This window comes from Hoplias malabaricus, chromosome 17 (genome assembly GCF_029633855.1).
Source record: "Hoplias malabaricus isolate fHopMal1 chromosome 17, fHopMal1.hap1, whole genome shotgun sequence".
Lineage (NCBI taxonomy): Eukaryota > Metazoa > Chordata > Actinopteri > Characiformes > Erythrinidae > Hoplias > Hoplias malabaricus.
Genome location: NC_089816.1, coordinates 29985621 through 30006298, shown reverse-complemented (window position 1 = coordinate 30006298; position 20678 = coordinate 29985621). Strand labels below are relative to the sequence as shown.

The window sequence follows — 20678 nt, the reverse complement described above, 5'->3', positions numbered from 1 at the left end:
CGCCAGTCCTTCACAGGGCAACACACACACACATTCACTCACACCTACGGACACTTTTGAGTCGCCAATCCACCTACCAACGTGTGTTTTTGGACAGTGGGAGGAAACCGGAGCACCCGGAGGAAACCCACGCAGACACAGGGAGAACACACCAACTCCTCACAGACAGTCACCCGGAGCGGGAATCGAACCCACAACCTCCAGGTCCCTGGAGCTGTGTGACTGCGACACCTACCTGCTGCGCCACCGTGCCGCCCCATGCCCATCTCAACATTTCTCAAATAAAATTGTACACCATATGTAGCCTAAACTTACTCAAACTGTTCAGTTTTCTCACAAAACAGTAGTGAAAATGAATGTATCAGTTGTTTTTTAATATATTATTTTTTAAACAAGTTAACATGTTAAAACAGAGAAATTTTATCTCTATTGATTTCCAGTCCCCTATTTTGTATCAATTCACTCTTTTTCTCTCTCACATCCTGCTCTCACTTCTTTCAGTCTTGTCTTGCCCTCTCGCCAATATATTTAATTTTCTGCTCCATCTTACTCTACCTGTCATTAATTTTCTCTCTCTCTTTCACTTCTCTCCCCAGGGCCAAATATCCATTTATGCTCTGTTTTTTTTACAGGGACATCCTCACTTTCATCTCCAGCTAAAGACATGATCAACACAAGTTTTCAGCACCATTTCCAGCACACTAAAGCAGACAAAAGTGCAGCTGTTTCTACATTACATTCAAGATTCTTCACATGTGAGTTCCTTTAAATCACAAACACGACAAAAAAGGAAAATACACCACATCAGGGACATGTTTCCATCAGCCCAAGGTCACCAGGCCCAGTGCTGAGCATTGGCTAATGCGGTACCAAGACCCCCAGCATTTCCTAAAATGACGGAACTCCATCCATTACCTTCAGGCTGAGTTGGAGTGCTGTTTGTGATCCAAAAATAATTATCCAACAATAAGTAAGTATCTTCATCTAGTAAATCCAGTGTTTTGCTGCAATGTGAGGAGGCACACATTTTCAGTTAATATCTTTTTGAGTTCAGAAGAAACATTAGATATACAGGTATCCACAAACCTTTGCCCATGAATTGTATCAGAACGGGTAACTTATTATAGACGTACATTGGATTTCAGATTGTTAATAACACTAATTTAACCGATAAGAGAGAGAGTGCAAATAACTCTGTGGTTGTGAAAAATATGTTGCGGTGTAAAAAGGATTTTGTTTGTTCATAGCCACTAACTATTCTCATGTACTGATTTTTGTGCTATATTGCGTGTTCATTCATTATCTGTAACCGCTTATCCAATTCAGGGTCGCGGTGGGTCCAGAGCCTACCTGGAATCATTGGGCACACGGCAGGAATACACCCTGGAGGGGGCGCTAGTCACTCACCCGGAGCAGGACTCAAACCCACAACCTCCAGGTCCCTGGAGCTGTGTGACTGCGACACTACCTGCTGCACCACCCTGCCGCCCTATATTGCATGTAAGTATGCCATTTCACAACTACGTTTTTTAGGTTTTGGTGTGTATTAAATGTCGAAAGACTATTTGCAGCACTTGTCTTTTGTTGACTTATGCCATTACAGTTAACTTATGCCATAGTATTTAAATGAAAATATTTCTACCCTCACTGTCCATTTTATCAGTTTAGGTGCATTGTGAAGTTCTACAATTACAGAGTGTGTTGCTCAGTGTACGTTGTTGCTTCCATTCTGTCCTTCATTGGTCACAACCCCCACATGCCCATCATACAGCAGATGTTATTTGGGTGATGGTTCATTCCCAGCACTGCAGTGACAATGACATGGTAGTGGTTTGTTTGTGTGTGTTGAGCTGTTATGAGTTAACTAAATACAGCAGTGCTGCCAGTGCAAGTTTTCACTCACAGTCTACTCTATTTGCCACACAAACCCATTAAAAAAAAGTTGGGACATTTTGTAAAATTCAATAAAAACAAGAACCTTTTTTATTCTCTTAAACACTTATTTAATAGACAAAAGCACATACTGATATCAATGTTACATAGATCAGTTTCTGCAGTGCAGAGCCTGAATTAGCAAGACTAGCAAAGACAGAGGCACCATTCTCCTTATCACAGGTCAGTGAAACATCACAATGATGTTGAAGCTTCAGTTCTAAGGTAAAAATTCTATCATATTGTTGTTTTAATCATATGGGAATTGAAGATACTAATTGTTAAAATTTTGCAAGTGAAAAATTTGCCCATTCAGACTCGATACGAGACTTGTCAACAGTCTGAGGTTGTAGTTGCCTGATTTGCCTCTTCATGATACACCATAGAATATCTGAACTGCAGGCATGTCAGTCAATATTTATCATGATTCATTTATTCATTCATTGTCTGAAACCGCTCATCCAATTCAGGGTCGTGGTGGGTCCGGAGCCTACCTGAAATCACTGGGCGCAAGGCGGGTACACACCCTGGAGGGGGCGCCAATCCTTTACAGGGCGACACACTCACTCACATCTACTGACCCTTTTCTGAGTTGCCAATCCATCTACCAACGTGTGGTTTTGGACCATGGGAGGAAACAAACGCGGACACAGGGAGAACACTTTTCACAGACACACCACCCGGAGTGGGTACCTGGAGCTGTGTGACTGCGACACTACCTGCTGCAGCACCGTGCCACCTATTAAGCATGATATTAATGGCAAAAATGTCTTTCTAAATTTCCAATGTTTCTCTCTACATCTGTGGAAACATCTCACATATGAAAGTTGTGGTCACTGACACACTTTCTATACCATGAGAGATATTGTATTTTGCACATATCTGATAACAGCCTAGAACTGTATTTTTCACCATTATCACAGAAATCGCAATGCCCATTTTTCATGAAAACAAGGTGAAACATCGTCTCTTAAAACCATAGCACACATTTCTTGTGTCTTTTGGACCATCTGAGATGGGCTTGGGCTCAGAGAACTCATAAAATTAATGTGACTTTCGCAATAGAGTTTCAGGATACATTTCTTGATGCAGTGGTTTCTGCAGAAGCTTCTGTGACCAAACTCTTTTCGAACATAAAAATGCACCTGGCAGATATTTTGTAATTAAAAGATGGCTTTACTGTCTGTAGTTTTGGAGTGTGTTGCAGGTATCAGATTATAAATATGTTCATAATTACAAAACACAACGTTAGTCAGTGATACCACTTTTCTTTCTAAAACCGCCAGTCAAAAATCACATTCTTGTTTGATAATCTTATCATATTTCATTAAAAACATATGCTTAATATTTCATGCCATTTTTATTATTATATATATATTTCATGACATCTTGCTCTACTTTACATTATGTTAAAATTTCATGATGAACAGACATGTAAAAACTGTCCAAAAATCTTGTAAAAAAATGTCTTCATTAAACCCTATTATCATATAAAAACATGTTTTCCTTCTCCTGTAAAATCACATTATGGTGATAACAGGATTTTTCTGACAGCTATGATATATTTAGGGGGCAACCGTGGCCTTGGGGGCAGCTGTGGCCCCGAGGTTAGAGAAGCGAGCTTGAGGCTGGAGTGTCGGTGGTTCAGTTTCCAGGACCGGCAAGGAAAAATCCATTCACGGCTGAATTGCCCTTGAGCAAGGCACCTAACCCCTAAACTGCTCCCTGGGCATTGAGGTGGTTGGCAGCCCCCTGCTCCAGTTGTGTGTGTGTGTGTGTGTGTGTGTGTGTTCACTGCCCCTAGTGTTTGTGAAGAATTGCTCACTAGTGTGTGTTCAAATGCAGAAATGTAATTTCCCTAAGGTGATCAACAAAGTTGTTTCTTCTTCTAATAACAAAACATTTGGTGGATTTTTCTCTAATGTTTAGTTAAGCATTCCTTTGCCTTGATGACATTACCAATCCTCTTAGGTAAGGATTACACCAGTCTTGCGCCAGATGTAGCAGGGAGTGTGATGAAAGATGTCTATTCTGGTTGGAACAATGTCGGCTCATTGTCAAACATTGTCAGACGCTTTTGATAGAGTGGTGTCAAATTAAACTGCAGAAACAATATCAGTGTATGTATCAACCGAATGTTTATTTGATTCATATCAGATGTTTCCTGCTACTACAATTTTGCACAAAGGCCATTAAATGATCATTTCATTGTCTAATAGGTCCCATATGCTTATCTTTTACCTTTTGTAAGTATCATTTTGCTTCTGTTTAAGCACTGTTTCATGGACTCACATAAGGCCTACCCCTTGATTTGGATTCATAAAGCCAGCCCTTCTAGTACTAAGCTCTTTTTTTTTTCATAATTATTGGTTACATAATATCCTCATTGCTGTGAGTCACATTATCACAGCACTTTGTTATACAGAAATATTTTAATGTAACTTCATCAGTACAATTAATGATTATCTGAATACAGAAAGACTGCCCCACACTTTCGTCTCAAGGGAAATCAAATCACATGGACTCAAACTCGTCAATGCGCTGCTTTGTATTTCCTTGCCGTATCTGACGCAAGGTCTTGTATTTGTCCCTGCCTAACCGCACATTTTCTGCATGAATTAGATCATTCTCTGTCTTCTTGCTGTCATCGCGAGCTTCAGCCAGCTCTGAACTTAGAGCCTGTGAAGACAAGAAAATCATCTTCATTTGCTGCTGTAACCCTCCTAAAACATCCTAAAACCATAAACATATCTTGTGGTTATGGGTTCTTTTTTACTGAAATTCAAGCCGTCAACAGGCACATACGAAACATATCAAGGTCATTAAATCTTTCAACATTGGGATTTAAGTAAGTATTAATTGCTCATTCCTCTCTACATGTCAGATCCATTCATTTATCATTATTTTTAACCACTATCTCACATTCATTAAAAAACACACACACTAGACAAACAAACAACCCCCCACACCCACACACACGCGAATAATGTGTAATAAGAAAGTTTTTATGCCTTTATTTCTCTTAGAACATTTGAAAATTCCAAATACAGTTTACGTTGAGTCATAGCGTATGGGCCAATTGATTTTTAATCATTTTATCTACATCATAATTTTTTCTCCCTTGCTTTAGTTAATACATTATTTAACTCGTCACCACACTCACCAACAGACGTTTCTGCAGTCGTTCGTTCTTCTCTGTCTCTGTCATGCGCTGCTCTTCACTGCGGTCCTGGTAGGTTCCAGCAGAAGTGAGCTCTGCACTGGCCTCAGCACTGCTCTCATCATTCTCATCATGGTCATTCTCCTGATGAGTACTTGCCTGGATGTGGACCCCCACCAACTTACTTTTCAGCACTTCTTTTGTCTTCTCCAGGTCCACTTCCACCATGACAGCCTGTTGAAACAGTCAAACATAAGAAGTAATAATGTCATCTTTCAGATGTGGGAACTACTGCAAAAACATTTTAGAATTATCAAGATACGTTTTTTTAGATTTCATTTACTGTTTGGTGAGAACCAAATATAAATGCACTCAGAGATAAAACATTTTAATATCTGGTTAGTAAGGTTTTATATCGCACATTCATTCATTATCTGTAACCGCTTATCCAGTTCAGGGTTGCGGTGGGTCCAGAGCCTACCTGGAATCATTGGGCGCAAGGCAGGAATACACCCTGGAGGGGGCGCCAGTCCTTCACAGGGATACACAGACACACACACACGGACACTTTTGAGTCGTGTGTTTTTGGAAACCGGAGCACCCGGAGGAAACCCACGCGGACACAGGGAACACACCAACTCCTCACAGACAGTCACCCGGAGCGGGAATCGAACCTACAACCTCCAGGCCCCTGGAGCTGTGTGACTGCGACACTACCTGCTGTGCCCTATATTGCACATGTTCTGTGATATTAAAATAATAGGTTAACCGAAAAAAAAGACTAAACTCTTTCACTTAATCTAGGGGATAGTTGACCAACTAAATTCTGCTTATTTTATATAGCATTAGAGCTACTGGGCTAATTTTGCTAAGAAACACTAATGCTAAGTCCATATTTACCCAAATATTTTCTTATATAAAGGTTAAAAACCCAAACTACAAATTTACATGGAAATGAGCACTATGCAGTTGTTGAAATTAATTGTATTTACATGTATGCTGTCCCTAACTCTATATCTTCTTCCTAGGTGTGAACACATAGGTATAAACACCAACTACGAAATGCTTGCTATTGCACTTATGGTATGTTTATTTCTGTTTTTACTTTCTACGTATCAGCAGTGGCCTTGTTCTGGCTGTGTCTGAGTTCAAGGGTATTTTAGACCCTAACCTATTTTTACTACCTAGGATATACACTCTTGACCGAACACACAGCAATTTTGGATAAGATTGTCTGTTAAAGGCTATAGATACACATGCAAATTAGGACATATTTATATTTATAGCTCAAAGTATAACTGAAAACATTGTGTTGCTGAAGGTTAGTGGGAGCCATGTAAGACAAAACATTTCAGTGCAAAATTCTGAGCCTTTTTAGAATCCAACTTCCATGCGCATGCCAAGCTATCCCACACAGACTGAGATGCAATATTACATACTTTGAACAGCTTATTAGAATCAAACTTGTATATAGTGCTAAATAAACTGTATAAAAAAAGAGCAAGTCTTGCGTGGTTTTGCTGTTTTGTGCCTGGAGATGCTGAACAAGGTTTCACCCTTTTCTGCCATTTTCTAGCTTCTTCCTCCTTCTTCTTCTTGGCATCTTCCAAAAGGGATATCTTGGATGTTAGCACAGCTAACTCTGTGGCCTTTAGAGAGGGAAATAAAACATGAGAGGGAATCTCAGAATCTCTGAAATAGACTGAGGTACTTGGTATCTGTCAGCATTATGTTACTACTTGTTGACACTGTGTCAGAAATCATTGATTTTTTTATATACCAGATTCTCTTGGTTCTTCATTTGGTGCTCAGATTGCTGTAGCAGTGTGGCCTTGGCCTGTTCTGCCAGCTTGCGGTCCTTCTCCAGCCTCTCCGCTTCCTCCTGGGCAATCTTCCGCTCCTTCTCCAGTTCTAGGGCCCGCTTGGTCTGTTCTTCAAGTTCTGCTTTATCAAGTACAGCACAACTGGATCTACATAACAAAGGCCATTTTCACCTCCAAAACGCTGAATTTGTATTTCAAAATGTTGCAAACTAAAGTGGCAAGGGGTATGCGTTCTGCTGTTCTAATTTCTAACCCTCTTGAGCCTTTTTGGTCTGCTCTTCAATTTGTCTCAGTCTTTCCATAAGCTCCATGGTTTCCTTGGCAATCTTTTCAGTCTCCCTTTCAGCATTTTCTCGCTTCTTCTTCTCATTTTCCAACAGTGCTCTAAACCAAAATGAGAGGATTAACAGCTTTATTGGAGATTTCCACTGCTGATTCAGAACAGAAGAAATTAGTTTTGCCTAAACCCTAACATTCACAGACTACAAACTTTCATTCAGTGCTGTAACTTATTAATAAAGCAAACATTAGCACGGTTTTAGATGTAGATCCTGAAAAAGCATGTGCATACAAACAAAATGAAAAACTACCTTATATTACTGCAGCCAAATGGGTATAAATAAAGTGAAATATCAGTCTTAGAAGTGTGACCTATTTCTGTCACTCTGATGGAAATGAATTGTACAGCTGTTATTCTTATCACCTCTCTTGTAGCCTTTTATTCTTCTCTTCTCTGGCTTGGGCTTTCATCTGTTGCACCTCAATGGTGTCTGGCTTGCGGCGGCGCATGTACAGGTCATGGTTTCCCATGCACAGAGCCAGTATGCGCTTGTTAATGCGCAGGCGAGGTGCATAGAACACAAAGTCCTGTGTTTGAAACAGAGATTGCGTCTACCAATTGTATGGGAATTCGTTAATTGTATCTTCTCAATAAGATAGGTCTATTTATTTATAAAACTGAATAAATGGCATGATATAGTTAGAAACAAGTAAGATATTTAGTTTTAATAATGCAATTTGCCTTTGATAACCTGAATTCAAGCCTTTTCGTACATATACAGCAACACTGATGTAATCAGTTACATGGTTGGCATCGAATATTGGGTAAAAACAACTGACATTCAGCAGAATGTCCACAGTACTCTCGCTAAAGCAATACTTGAGCCCTTGAGACAAGATTTCCAACACGTCATTTGACTACATCTTTAACAATAGTTAAAAATTAATGTCAGATTCTGTAAAAGTGAATTTATATGCTTTCATTTTTCCATATTTACATACTGGGGACTTTTTGTCAATTGGCTTAATGACAAACTTCTTGTCATTGAAGGAAATATTCCGAATCTCACTCCATGGAAATCCAATCTTGGGTGTTAACCTGTTAAAATAAGAGCCAAGCATATTTGGTCACTTGATGCATAAGGCTGGGAAAATCCTAGGATGCAGCATGTGTATAACTTGTGTGTTCATACTTGTCTGATCGTTCGTAAATGTTGAGTCCCAGAGCGTCAACTCCCAGCCATAACTCTGAGCCTTTTTTGTTCTTGATGCTGAAATAGTTCACCCCATACATATCCAGGTCCTGTGCAATCTTTAGATATTCCATCTTGGCCTCCTCTCTGAAAAGTGAGTAGACAGGTAAAGGTTTTAGGGAGAGAATCAGAGTATTACTGTGCTATGTACTGAATAAATAAACAAGAAACAACACGCTGAATGGACAATTGTTTTATTAGAGACTAGAAAATTCCTCAAGGAGTATGGTGAAGTAATTATAAATTTGTTGTGTAAAATTCTTTTCCGCTTAGTGGTCATTTTGGCCATTTCTCTAGACACTTTCCTTCATTCAACTCCTAATATTTTTTGAAAAGGGAAAAAGACCTAAAAGGGAAAAGACCCATTTTGGAAAACACTTAATTTAATATGAGAAAATACACCCACCTTCCTCTTTATTAGAAAGGTATGCAATTAGATCCTACCCACCTTGTATGATTACTACCTTGTACGGTTACCACAGGACTGTTGTTGACCAGATACTATTTAATTAAATGCAATAAAAAAAAATTAAAAATATGTGATTTCTTCATTCTTGTGAAGCTTTCACAAGAAATCCAGAGAAATCTAAGTCTGTGCAGGGCATGATCAGATAAACCTGTTGAATAAGCATGATCTTCATGCCCCCAAAAAGCATTGATAAACATGCGAATAGGATTATTTTGGAAAATTGTCTGCTGCTGAATTGAGAAATGCAACCTAAAACACATAAATGAGCTCTTGCAACCATGAAAGTTATATGTGGAATTTGCATACACCTCTTGATCCTGAAATGACATTGTTTGGTGTAATCTGTTTAAAATAAAGTAGTGAACAAAGCATAGTCCTCAGTGATAAACTGGACAAAAAGGCAGTGGCTGATACAGTTTTTTGTGTGTGTTAAAGAGCTCAGTTCTATGCTAAAACGAGTTCAGATGTTCAACAAAAAGAAAATGCAAAAGTTCAGTCAGGTGAGTCCATGTTTCAGCTTTTTTGGGGAAGGAAAATAAACGCATGTTAAGTTGGCTGGGTTTATGTTAAATTAATTGGACTGTACAGGGTGGTTGTGGCGTAAAGTGTAATATCTTAAATAAGTCCTGGTTTGGGGGATCATTAGTGTCCATGGCATGAATGATTTGCATATGTGAGAAGTTGCTGTATCTGTGAAGGTTCATATTGGGATTCAGAGAGTGTGGATTTTTCTGGGACATTTATTGTTATTTAGCAAGACCATTCAAGGCCTTGTTTTGCAGGTGCTACAACAGCATTGCATCATGGACACACTTGCACAATGCACTTTGCCTGCATTTCAGATTCGTCTCCTATGACACGTCTTGAAGAGGAAAATCAGACAACCGCAACCACCGATTGTTGAGTAGCTAAAGTCTTGTATGAAATAAGTGGGCAGACACTCCACATGTAAAACCACAAAAAATGTATATCCTGAGTTACCAAATGTTTAAAGAATATAGATAAAAGGAAAGGTGATATAACACAGTGGTAAACACGCTTCTGTCTGACCTTTTGTTTTAGTGTGTTGTAGGTTTTAAAGTAAAAAAAAAAATTATAATTATTCACGTTTTAAAAATACAATGCAGTTAGCCAGTGAAAACATTGGAATTTTTTTCTTTGTACTGTTGTCTGTTAGCCCTGTGAAGGACTGGCGCCCCCTTTAGGGTGTGTTCCTGCCTTGCGCCCAATGATTCCGGGTAGGGTTCAAAACCACCGTGAACCTGACATGGATAAGGGGTTACAGACAATGAATGGATGAATGAATGTTGTGAGTTAAATAATTTTTGAAGAGAATGAACAAGTCACAGTTTATATGCTTTCACTTCAGAATATGAAAAATCCCAAATTTCTTGACAGGGCAACACACACACACACACACACACACACATTCACTCACACCTACGGACACTTTTGAGTCACCAATCCACCTACCAACGTGTGTTTTTGGACTGTGGGAGGAAACCAGGGCACCCGGAGGAAACCCACGCAGACACAGGGAGAACACACGAACTCCTCACAGACAGTCACCCGGAAGAAACCCACGCAGACAGAGGGAGAACACACCAAATTCTCACAGACAGTCACCCGGAGGAAACCCACGCAGACACAGGGAGAACACACCAAATCCTCACAGACAGTCACCCGGAGGAAACCCACGCAGACACAGGGAGAACACACCACACTCCTCACAGACAGTCACTCGGAGCGGTGCAAAATGCAAATTCAATTTAATTTAAAATAACTGCTCTATTTTCTTCATTATTGAATATGAAATGACATGGTTGCATTTGAATTGATTCCAAATGAAAGTAATATTACTCAAATATTTGAGAGGTTGAGAGATGAGACATTTGGGCATATGGTGGCACGGTGGTGCAGCAGGTAGTGTTGCAGTCACACAGCTCCAGGGACCTGGAGGTTGTGGGCTCAAGTCCCACACCGGGTTACTGTCTGCGAGGAATGGTACAGTGGGTAGTTCTACATTTTGTTATTTATGTTGTTGTTAATATATTCACTGTCCAAAGAAATACAGGTAACTACAAAATAGTAACTTAGGATATAGGGGAAAACCTTCTTACCTTTAAATGGAAGCCAATGTAAAAACGTATATTATTTCCTTCAATTTTAAACAGTAACAATATGTTGTTGTTTTTTTATCTTTCCTTAATGATACCTGGGAAGTCCCTTGTGCTTTTGGTGCCATGCCCGAATCTTCTCCTCCCATTGTTCTTTAGTCAGCTTATGCTGCTCCAAGACCCTGACAAAATACAAAATACAACACTGTACACTCATTATATAAAACGAAGACCTTGCAGAATATTTTTAAACAGATTCATGAAATTTAAATTCTTAGTGAATCATATCACGTATATCTAACACCTCTGGGGCAGCAGTTTGTCATGGCAGAGGTATCCAGGCACATGATAGTCCATGTTGTAGTCTCCATGTTTGGTTTGGACAGCATAGGAGGCAAGCAGAACAGCAGTCTCAGGTGGGCAGTAAATGTCATCGTTTAGTATTCCCTCCTTGACCTGCAAGAAGAAGAGTCTCTGCGTGGCTTCCTGGATCAGCTCCTCAGCCACATCCTCTGGGTAGAATTTTGCTCTGAATTTGATCAACAGTGGATTCTCCTTTCTTACGTCTTGAGCTGTCACCTGACAAAATATAGACATTTAAACAGTATCCAGAGCAGTCAGAGACCATCAGTTCATTTATATAATTTCCAGTCTAGGACCCCACTGCATGCAAATCACGTTCTTCGCTTAAGAGTGTTTTCCCCCTTTCAGAGATGTCAGATTCAGACTTACGAATCATTAAAGCTTTTTTTCCATATCTCAGAGGTCCAATTTGTTATGGTGGAAGGATAGAAGACACACCTGTGGGTTTTTACAAAGAAAAACCAGACTGGAGCTGGATCTTGTGAAATATAAAAGCTTTAAGTTCAGTTTGTCTGATCTGAACCTACATCTTTACATTTCTTTAACTCTATGTTTGTTTCGTTTAATTTCATTTGATATTTTGAATTCTTATTGAAGCATTTTTTTTAGCTGGGAATTTTAGTGTCCATGAAAGGTAATAATAATAAAATAATAAAATAATTATATATATATATATGTGTGTGTGTGTGTGTGTGTGTGTGTGTGTGTGTGTAAATCCAATTGGATTAATCAAATCAAAACTATAAGAAAAAAAAATGGAAAAAATGGGGAAGTAATCTGTAACACAGTACACTAATTGTCCATATTTATCAGGAACACATATGTAAAGGTTAAATTACTGCTTTTAAGTCATTTTTTCTGTACAATGTGTACACCCTTAACCCTTTAATTCATTCATTTATGGAAAGGGATAACCATAGGGTCCTCGGGGCAGCATAACCACTTACCACTCTCATTTTAGTAAACATACGAACCTTATTTGCTGAATTTTTTGAGTGCATTATTTGGTTAGCCGACTACCAGTGATAGCTACAGCTGGTTAACTGCTTCCATTAATATTGACACTAAACATTCAAACATTTCTAGACAGCCTTTAAAATGATTGTACTTTTATTTTTAAATGAACTTTCTGTAGACAGAGACATTCTGTTCCGCACACACAGCTTGTGTAATAATCTCCAGGAGCAGCTTCACGTGAGCTTAGTCTCACCATACTCAAAAATAAGCTTGGGTTAAAAGCAACCCAGCTTTTGTCTGTGAAACAGTGAATCGCTGAGATGAGTTGGAATGGCCTTCCAACATCTCTTCTAAAGTATTTCCCTAAGTTACTGCAGCAAAGGTGAACACTCCCTCCCTGTGAACACCATTCAGTTCGGAAAAAATGTTAGGCACATTTTATTTGGATAGTCCACTTTTAGACACACTTCAAACAGTCAACATACCATCTACAGACTGTCAGTAACCTGTCAGTTAACAGTCATGAACTAGCTTACCAATGGACTCTCAGCATCATGGGAATAAATCTTTAAGTCACATTTAGTGTGAAATTGTTGATTTTTAGTAGATATGCTCTAGACTATCAACTCGGCCATTTAATCTTTCATTTTATTTATATACAGTTCAGTCTATAGTTGTACATATTTAGCACATGTTCTATAGATTATCATTCATTCATTCATTATCTGTAACCGCTTATCCATCCATCCATTCATTATCTGTAAGCGCTTATCCAATTCAGGGTCGCGGGGGTCCAGAGCCTACCTGGAATCATTGGGCGCAAGGCGGGAATACACCCTGGAGGGGGCGCCAGTCCTTCACAGGGCAACACAGACACACACACACACATTCACACCTACGGACACTTTTGAGTCGCCAATCCACCTACCAACGTGTGTTTTTGGACTGTGGGAGAAAACCGGAGCACCCGGAGGAAACCCACCAACTCCTCACAGACAGTCACCCGGAGGAAACCCACGCGGACACGGGGAGAACACACCAACTCCTCACAGACAGTCACCAGGAGCGGGAATCGAACCCACAACCTCCAGGTCCCTGGAGCTGTGTGACTGCGACACTACCTGTCGCACTACCTAATTTTGATTATCACCTTAGTCAAAATCAGGTGTTTGGCCATATAAACTGGCATCGGAATATGTATCACAAAATATATATATATATACTTTTTTACTTTATTTATTTCAGTGTGTTATAAACTCCCAGAAATGCCCAATATAATTATTTTTCTGTTTGTTATATGTATGTAGAGGATTCGTGTTTAGTGATTCATGTTTTCTTTTATACATGTGGCAAATCATTTTACGTTATCTCAAGCATTTCAAGAATAATAAATGGCATTAGCAAGACTGACTCGCTTGTTGAGTTTCAGCCATGTGGAAAATCCCTTGCTGTCCTGGTACTGCAGCCCAAAGAACCAGATCTCCCTCAGTCCGATCGTCTTTACTACCTTCCAAGGAGAAAACATAAAGATCATGTGTACTATAATAATATCAAGTGAACTCTGACTTTAGGCTTTACATCTTGATGAAAGCATTGCTATTTAGTGGATTGGTCTGTGCCAAATGTCTAATGTCCTCTACATGTTTTTCCTATGTATACACATACTTGGTCAAAAAGCTGTTTTCCAGTTGTGCTGGGTTGGATTGCAAACTCCAGCTCGGCATCCATTGTGGTGACTCGCACATTGATCTGTGGATATAAAGGCAGCAGCAAGAAACACTGCACTGAGCTTACTGGTTATTCATCGTTTGCTCTGGTCATACGCACCATATTATGGCTAAGCACTATAAAAATATAATGATTTATGAAACTCAGTCAAATACTATATTCTTTGACAAGAAATTCAAAATGATTTGAAACTGTTTGATCAGAAGAGCAACATACGTTTATTACCAGACATTCTTAAATGGTTTTAAAATAAATATGAATTTACACCAGTAAATTATCAGTAGCCATTCTACTGGACATCAACTTTAGAACAACCTAGAGACCACGATCAACTGAAAAGAAAAAAATATCCAGAAAATACCTTTAGATAATAGCACCTATTTCACATCTGCATTTCATCATATCATTATCTGCACTCATGAAATCTATTTTTTATAGAGAATACTGTAAATTAATTGATAAATATTGATTTATTTAAAACCTATTAATATTGTACACTGATTATTTGTATCCAATACATTTGTACAGGGCAAGCACTTTGGATTTTTTTAAAATAAAGCTTTGAACATGAACCTATACTTAATACATGCGCTGAAAACAACACAGCATTTTTACTAGTTTACACAGTCCAACTTTAAATGACATCTAAATTCCTGCTGCTGCAAAATCCAGCTGCATTCCACAGAACAGATTGGAAAACAGAAGTGTTTAATTTAATAACATGCAGGTTTGCTTTGAAAAGGTCAGTCTAATCAACACTGAAAGGTAATAAATGAAATGGCATACAGTGAAATGTCACATTAGCTATGTAAATAAAATTCAGTCCACGTAAAAAGCACATCTCAAAGATCTAAATATTGTGGAAAAATGCCCCATGATACAATACCAATGCCACCAGAGTCATAAAATTGAGCAGTACTTACAGACATTTTCCTTTATTTTTGAAATACTCCTGGTTGTTCTAAATGGGTTCCCTTGCACTAGCCTGCTCCCGAGTCATATGAAAGGACTTGCAATATTTACCAGGATTACGTTTAATTAAAGCAGTCCTTTGTGCTGTTAAATGGCCTTTTCATCCCTCTAATCCAATGGCAGTTCTGGAATCTTGCACAGGTTATAAACCATTCTACTCATATTCTGCTACTCTGTGATCTTATATGTTGCTTATGACATTACACTGGGCTGTGGCACTCTGGTGCACCAAGTAATTGTAGATTCCAAGCAGGAAAAAAGGTGCCTTTAAATGGGTTTAATTGAGCAGCTCAAGGTCTTGACTGTGAGCAAAGGAAGAGACAAGTTCACCTAATGTTTCTTCTAAAATCAATAGGGTGTTTGTTCTTCCTTTGCTGCACTAACATCCTCTGCACTTCTGGGAAGACTTTGTACCAGATATTCAAGAATTCCTGTGAGGATCTGATTGCATTCAGCAACAAGTGCATTAGTAAAGTCGGGTACAGATATTGGGGGTTTAGATCTTAAACTCCATTTCAACAAATCCAACAGGCACTGGTGCTCCCTCACGCCCGACAGCCCAATGCAAATGGGCTTGAGAGCCCTCTAGTCGACGCTTCGCATTGAGCATGGTGACCTAAGCTTAGTCTGGTGCCGGTGCTCCAAATCACCCCGCTCTATGGAGGTTGTAGAGGCTGTGAATAGTTGGGTAAATGCCTCTGCTCCTTGAAGTAGCTGCAATCACTCATTACATTTTCTACTTGGCCTGAAGGGCTGTCGGGTGACGCATGCGCAGATGCGTACAGTCTGCCATCGCTTGTCACCGTTACATTGTGTAAATAAATATATATTTATTTTAGCTGCACTGTGATTTGGAATTGATTTTGGACGCCTGTGGAGTAGTAACTGACGCCGAAACCCACAGAGACCAAAGCAAGACCATGACGGACGAGCAAGAGATAATGTGTAAATTAGAAAACATCCTCGAGATAAGGTAACTCCTCAGCGGTCACTCTGTGGTGGTCGGGGGATTAGCTGTAGGTGCTAATGTATCCGCTTCAGTCGTATGGATTTGTTTTGTTTTAATAAGCAAGTCACGTTAGAAACTAGATAGCGGTTGCCCTTAATAATGTTAGTGTACGTAGTACGGCATATTTTGGTCAAGTCCCAAAGCTCGCTAAGTATTCCCTTGCTGCATAGTATTTTAGATACATTCCGCTGGGTGTTTATTTGGCGAACAAAGAGCTAAAATGGCTAACAATAACCGTCTGCTATTCACCTGAACAGAGCCTCCTGCTTATTCCAACGCTCACTGTTTAAAAAAATGGGGTTTTCGCTAAACTGGGACAAACAGAGTGTTCAGTCAAAAACACCCACAGTAATTTTACCTAGTGTTACCAAATGCTTAGAGTATGTTACAGCCACCAGCTTAGAATTTAGGACTGAATTCTACACCACTTTCAATAATCTCTCCCTTCAAAACCAGACAACACAAGACATCCAGTGCATTCTGAAATTCAGAATGTGTTCATATCCAACAGAAACAAAGTAACATGTATTTCTATATTTTACTGTACACCCCCTGGTAACAATTGTGGATACAAGGTGTTTCTGAAAATAATGTATCATTGTAGGTGCAAAATACAATCCCAAAATATATTTAGAAATTGTTTAAAGTAGACTTCAGTTCAGTTTGGATCTAAACCTTGTACGTACATGAATGTAGGGCTGATCGATTAACTGATAATTTATCAAAATTGCAATTTTCAAATAACGAGAGGCCATTTTAAAATTGCCCTACATTATTCCATGCTCTTTAGTACTAAGTGGAGAACTGTGAGGTTGTGAAATGACTTACTGGATGAATTGTCTTTCTGGGGCTTATTTAAAAAAGAACATATTTACATTTAAACCATCACAACAAATCACATTTAAATTATTAATATTGGTCAGAAAAACCGCAGCTGGCAATTTTCCTCAGATCATTCAGCTCTACTTGGAAAAATGATGCTCATGTAACTTTGAAGTTGGAATTTTGGAGTTTTTTAAGTTTCTGTGAGCTTTCATTCCAGCAGTTGTACGGATTTTGGATTAACTGCATAATTTAAAGCCACATGTGCTTCAAACCCATTGTGTAAAATCTAAAAATGTTTGAACTTATTATTTAGGAACAAAACTCTTCAAATGCAGAAGATCAAATCCCGCTTGAAGAGTGAGTTTGAAGCCCTGGAATGTGAGGAGAAACACCTCAGAGAGTACAAACAAGAGATGGACCTGCTCCTGCAGGAGAAGATGGCCCATGTGGAGGAGCTCCGCCTCATTCATGCTGATATCAATGTGGTGGGTGTCCAGACCAATAAATAAATTAATTCATTTAATCATTATCTGTAACCCTTATCCAGTTCAGGGTCGCAGTGGGTCCAGAGTCTACCTGGAATCATTGGGCGCAAGGCGGGAACACACCCTGGAGGGGGCGCCAGTCCTTCACAGGGCAACACACACACACTTTTGAGTCGTTAATCCACCTACCAACGTGTGTTTTGGTAGTGGGAGGAAACCCATGCGGAGACAGGGAGAACACACCAAACTCCTCACAGACAGTCACCCGGAGCGGGAATCGAACCCACAACCTCCAAGTCCCTGGAGCAGTGCATGAGCATGTACTCAGTGATGGGTATCTTGATTTGATTCTCACAAGCACCAGAGCCTCTTTGTGTTTTTAGTCATGTTGGAAATGTGCGTTTGTTTCAAAGGTTATTGTTATTACAAATAGCTATATATTGGAGAAACACACACAATACACAGTTGATGTGGTAACAGAACGTAAATGAATAGTTAGGAAAGGAAATTTTCAATATCGGATTTTTACATGTTTTTCCTAACACTAGGCCACGAGTATCCTACACATTAGTGTTTTTTTTCTATATTCAGCAGTTAACAACTCTGTGAAGAGCAGAGTAATAAAAAAAAATGATTAGAAAAGTGATACCAAACTTACTGTAGCTTCATTTATTTTTGTGTGTAGAATTACATGGTTCAATATCAGTGCTCCATAAATTTGATGCTGTTAAATATGTCCAGTTGCGTAGTTGGATCACCTTTTTTTGATGGGCTTGAAGTGCTGTATTACTCTTTTCACATGCACCCATTGGGGATTATGAATATAAAAAAAATACCATTCATTTTGTATCAAACTGTTGTTGAGAAATTAAATGAGGCTATGCATGGCTTCCGTGCGTACAGACATTTGGGTTTTCCTTTAAAATATATGCTTAATTGATCATATCTTGGAATATTTGAGGTTTGGATGTATGCTAAAAGTAACATTCTGCATCCAGAACACCACTTCCAATGTGTAGTAATACTTGGGGCCCACGTATACTATGGGCTCACATATGCTAGCCAGCTAATACCAATTAGAATGATGCCCAATTGGATGTGTGAGTGTTGTTTGTATGAGTGAAGCTGCCTTTATTTTTTTAATCAAGATGGAGAGCACCATCAAACAATCAGAAAATGATCTGAACAAGCTGTTGGAGACCACACGCCGCCTTCATGATGAGTACAAACCCCTGAAGGAACACGTGGATGCTCTGAGGATGACTCTTGGCCTAAACAGGCTGCCCAACCTTAATGAAGAGGAGGAGAGGCTCTCACTAGAGTGAGTCATTTGTCAAACCGAATAAGAAATTTTTCAAACTCAATCATGCATCTTTTAGATTTTAGGCCAAAGTCAACTTTGCTGCATATGTTTTAGATAGAAGGGACCTCAAGCAAGAAGTCTGCTTTTGTTTTCCCATCCAGTTACTTTGAAAAACAGAAGGCTGAATGGCAGAAAGAACCCCATGAGCCCATTATTCCAGAGTCTTTAGCAGCAGCTGCAGCCGCAGCCCAGCAGCTTCAGGTCGCAAGGAAACAGGATGCCCGGCAGCCAGCCACCTTCAGACAACAGCCCCCACCCATGAAGGTCAGCATACGTACATATACACACACTGAATGATCACTGGACTAGGAACGCCTATCTTGAATCTATACTCACTATCCATTCTATCAGCTCCACTGACCATACAGGAGCACTTTTCAGATTGTAGTCCAGCTGTTTCTCTACATACATTCTCATCCCCATTTCACACTGCTCTTCAATGGTCAGGACCACCACAGAGAAGGTATGAGTTGGGTGGTGGATCATTTTCAGTGCAAGAGTGACACTTTGTACACATTGTGGTGGTGTTGTGTTATGCTGGTACATAGTCCTCCAACCAAAATTATTCAGCCAATAGCATCCTGTGTCCATTTACGGAGGACTAGAGAGCGACCAATACAAACTGTGCAGCAACAGATGAGCTTCTCTCACTGGTTTTAATCTGCAAGATGAACCATTGGAGAAGGTATCCCTAACACAGTAGACAGTGAGTGGACACAGTGTTTAAAAACTCGAACGGCACTGCTGTATCTGACCACTCATATCAGTGCAACACACATTAACACCACCTCGTCCGTGTCACTGCAGCACTAAGAATGATCCTCCAACCAAATCATGCCTGCTGTGTGGTGGTCCTGTGTGTATCCTGACCATTGAAAATCAGGGTGAAATGGGAATATGAAAGTATGCAGAGAAACAGATATTGTAACTGTAATGGTAGAACTCTTGTAGTGCTCCTGTAGGTCAGTGGAGCTGATAAATGGACAGTCAGTGTAGATGCAAGGTCGGTGTTCCTAATCCAATGATCGTCCAGTGTATAGAAATTTAAATTTTAAAAACAATTCTAATTTGAATCATGATTTAATTTTTTCCAAATTAATCTGAAAGCCAGCTTTTTGCTTCATTGTTGTGTAGGGTTTTAAACATTAGCCAGCAATTATTAGGAGACTTTTTAGAGACTAAGGGAGTTTTGTGTTTGCAGGCTTGCCTGTCGTGCCACCAGCAAATCCATCGGAACGCACCCATCTGTCCCCTGTGTAAGGCAAAGAGTCGCTCCAGGAACCCGAAGAAACCCAAGAGGAAACCAGATGAATAAATTAAATGGGACGTGCCATTTTTACTCATGAAGGCAGTCTTTTAGAGCTTCTGGTTGTTTTATGTAAACAGTTGTACCTGGATTCGTTTTGGTGTTTTGCTCCAGTAAGTGTACTTGATTTAAATGTAATAATTTTTGGATAAACTTATCAATGCAATAAAATATAATCTTAGTTCCCGATGTTCATGCCTAAACAGTTAGGTTCTTTTCACGTTAGTATTCGCAAAGGGAAATACAGTTTGAAGTACTGAAATAATTTTACATTCAGTTTAATTAGCACCAAGCAACAGTGACATAATTCATCACTAATCTTTTTTTTTAGCTTTAAAGGGGTGTGTATATTTCAGTAAAACTCACACCCATAACAAAAACCACTGTTTGTGTTGGATTATCATCTCAGTAATTATGAACTGAACTGTTAGACTGTATTTTTATGCCCTGCATGTTAGCCATCCTTAACGTTTTACTAATGATCCATTATGTGACTTGTGATTTGTAAAAATACAGCAGCATAGGATTTGTTTGTTTGCTTTTTTTTTGTTTTCGTGACTTTAAACTTGACTAAAACCTTGTTATTGAGAAGTGTTAAATGTTTATTTTTTACATTTTTTATGTTTTGTCGTGATGT

At 39.3% G+C, this 20678-nt stretch overlaps 2 protein-coding genes across 4 annotated transcripts; one reads left to right on the top strand and one right to left on the bottom strand.

The window, feature by feature from the left end:
* Positions 1-4248: 4248 nt before the first annotated feature.
* On the bottom strand, positions 4249-15291 carry msnb (moesin b). Of its 2 annotated transcripts, XM_066649347.1 has the most exons (13): positions 15005-15291; positions 14019-14102; positions 13765-13860; positions 11338-11612; positions 11132-11215; positions 8388-8534; positions 8197-8293; positions 7619-7782; positions 7169-7299; positions 6873-7036; positions 6649-6741; positions 5096-5326; positions 4249-4611 (listed from the first exon to the last, which is right to left on the bottom strand). In XM_066649347.1, exons 1-13 carry the CDS (start codon positions 15008-15010, stop codon positions 4447-4449), a joined length of 1737 nt encoding a protein of 578 aa, XP_066505444.1. In that variant the 5' UTR covers positions 15011-15291; the 3' UTR covers positions 4249-4446. The 2 variants fall into 2 exon arrangements, with proteins under 2 accessions (XP_066505444.1, XP_066505445.1); XM_066649348.1 differs by lacking the exons at positions 11338-11612; positions 13765-13860; positions 15005-15291 and having other exon boundaries at positions 6873-7033; positions 14019-14077.
* Positions 15292-15811: 520 nt separating this feature from the next.
* LOC136673670 (zinc finger C4H2 domain-containing protein-like) lies at positions 15812-20453 on the top strand. 2 transcript variants are annotated; one of them, XM_066649285.1, is made up of 5 exons: positions 15812-16026; positions 17201-17372; positions 18521-18693; positions 18837-18999; positions 19937-20453. In XM_066649285.1, exons 1-5 carry the CDS (start codon positions 15974-15976, stop codon positions 20048-20050), a joined length of 675 nt encoding a protein of 224 aa, XP_066505382.1. In that variant the 5' UTR covers positions 15812-15973; the 3' UTR covers positions 20051-20453. The 2 variants fall into 2 exon arrangements, with proteins under 2 accessions (XP_066505382.1, XP_066505384.1); XM_066649287.1 differs by lacking the exon at positions 15812-16026 and adding an exon at positions 16152-16169.
* The last annotated feature ends 225 nt before the right edge of the window (positions 20454-20678 follow it).

Bases quoted from the DNA above. Each gene is read 5' to 3' on its own strand.
- msnb (XM_066649347.1), bottom strand. The intron at 11,613-13,764 runs GTCAGTCTTGCT...ATATTTTGTCAG, and splicing joins GGCTGAAACTCAACAAGCGA to GTGACAGCTCAAGACGTAAG. The intron at 8,294-8,387 runs GTATGAACACAC...TTATTTTAACAG, and splicing joins ATTTACGAACGATCAGACAA to GTTAACACCCAAGATTGGAT.
- LOC136673670 (XM_066649285.1), top strand. From the start codon at position 15,974: ATGACGGACGAGCAAGAGATAATGTGTAAATTAGAAAACATCCTCGAG. The intron at 16,027-17,200 runs GTAACTCCTCAG...CTTATTATTTAG, and splicing joins GAAAACATCCTCGAGATAAG to GAACAAAACTCTTCAAATGC. The intron at 18,694-18,836 runs GTGAGTCATTTG...TTTCCCATCCAG, and splicing joins GAGGAGAGGCTCTCACTAGA to TTACTTTGAAAAACAGAAGG.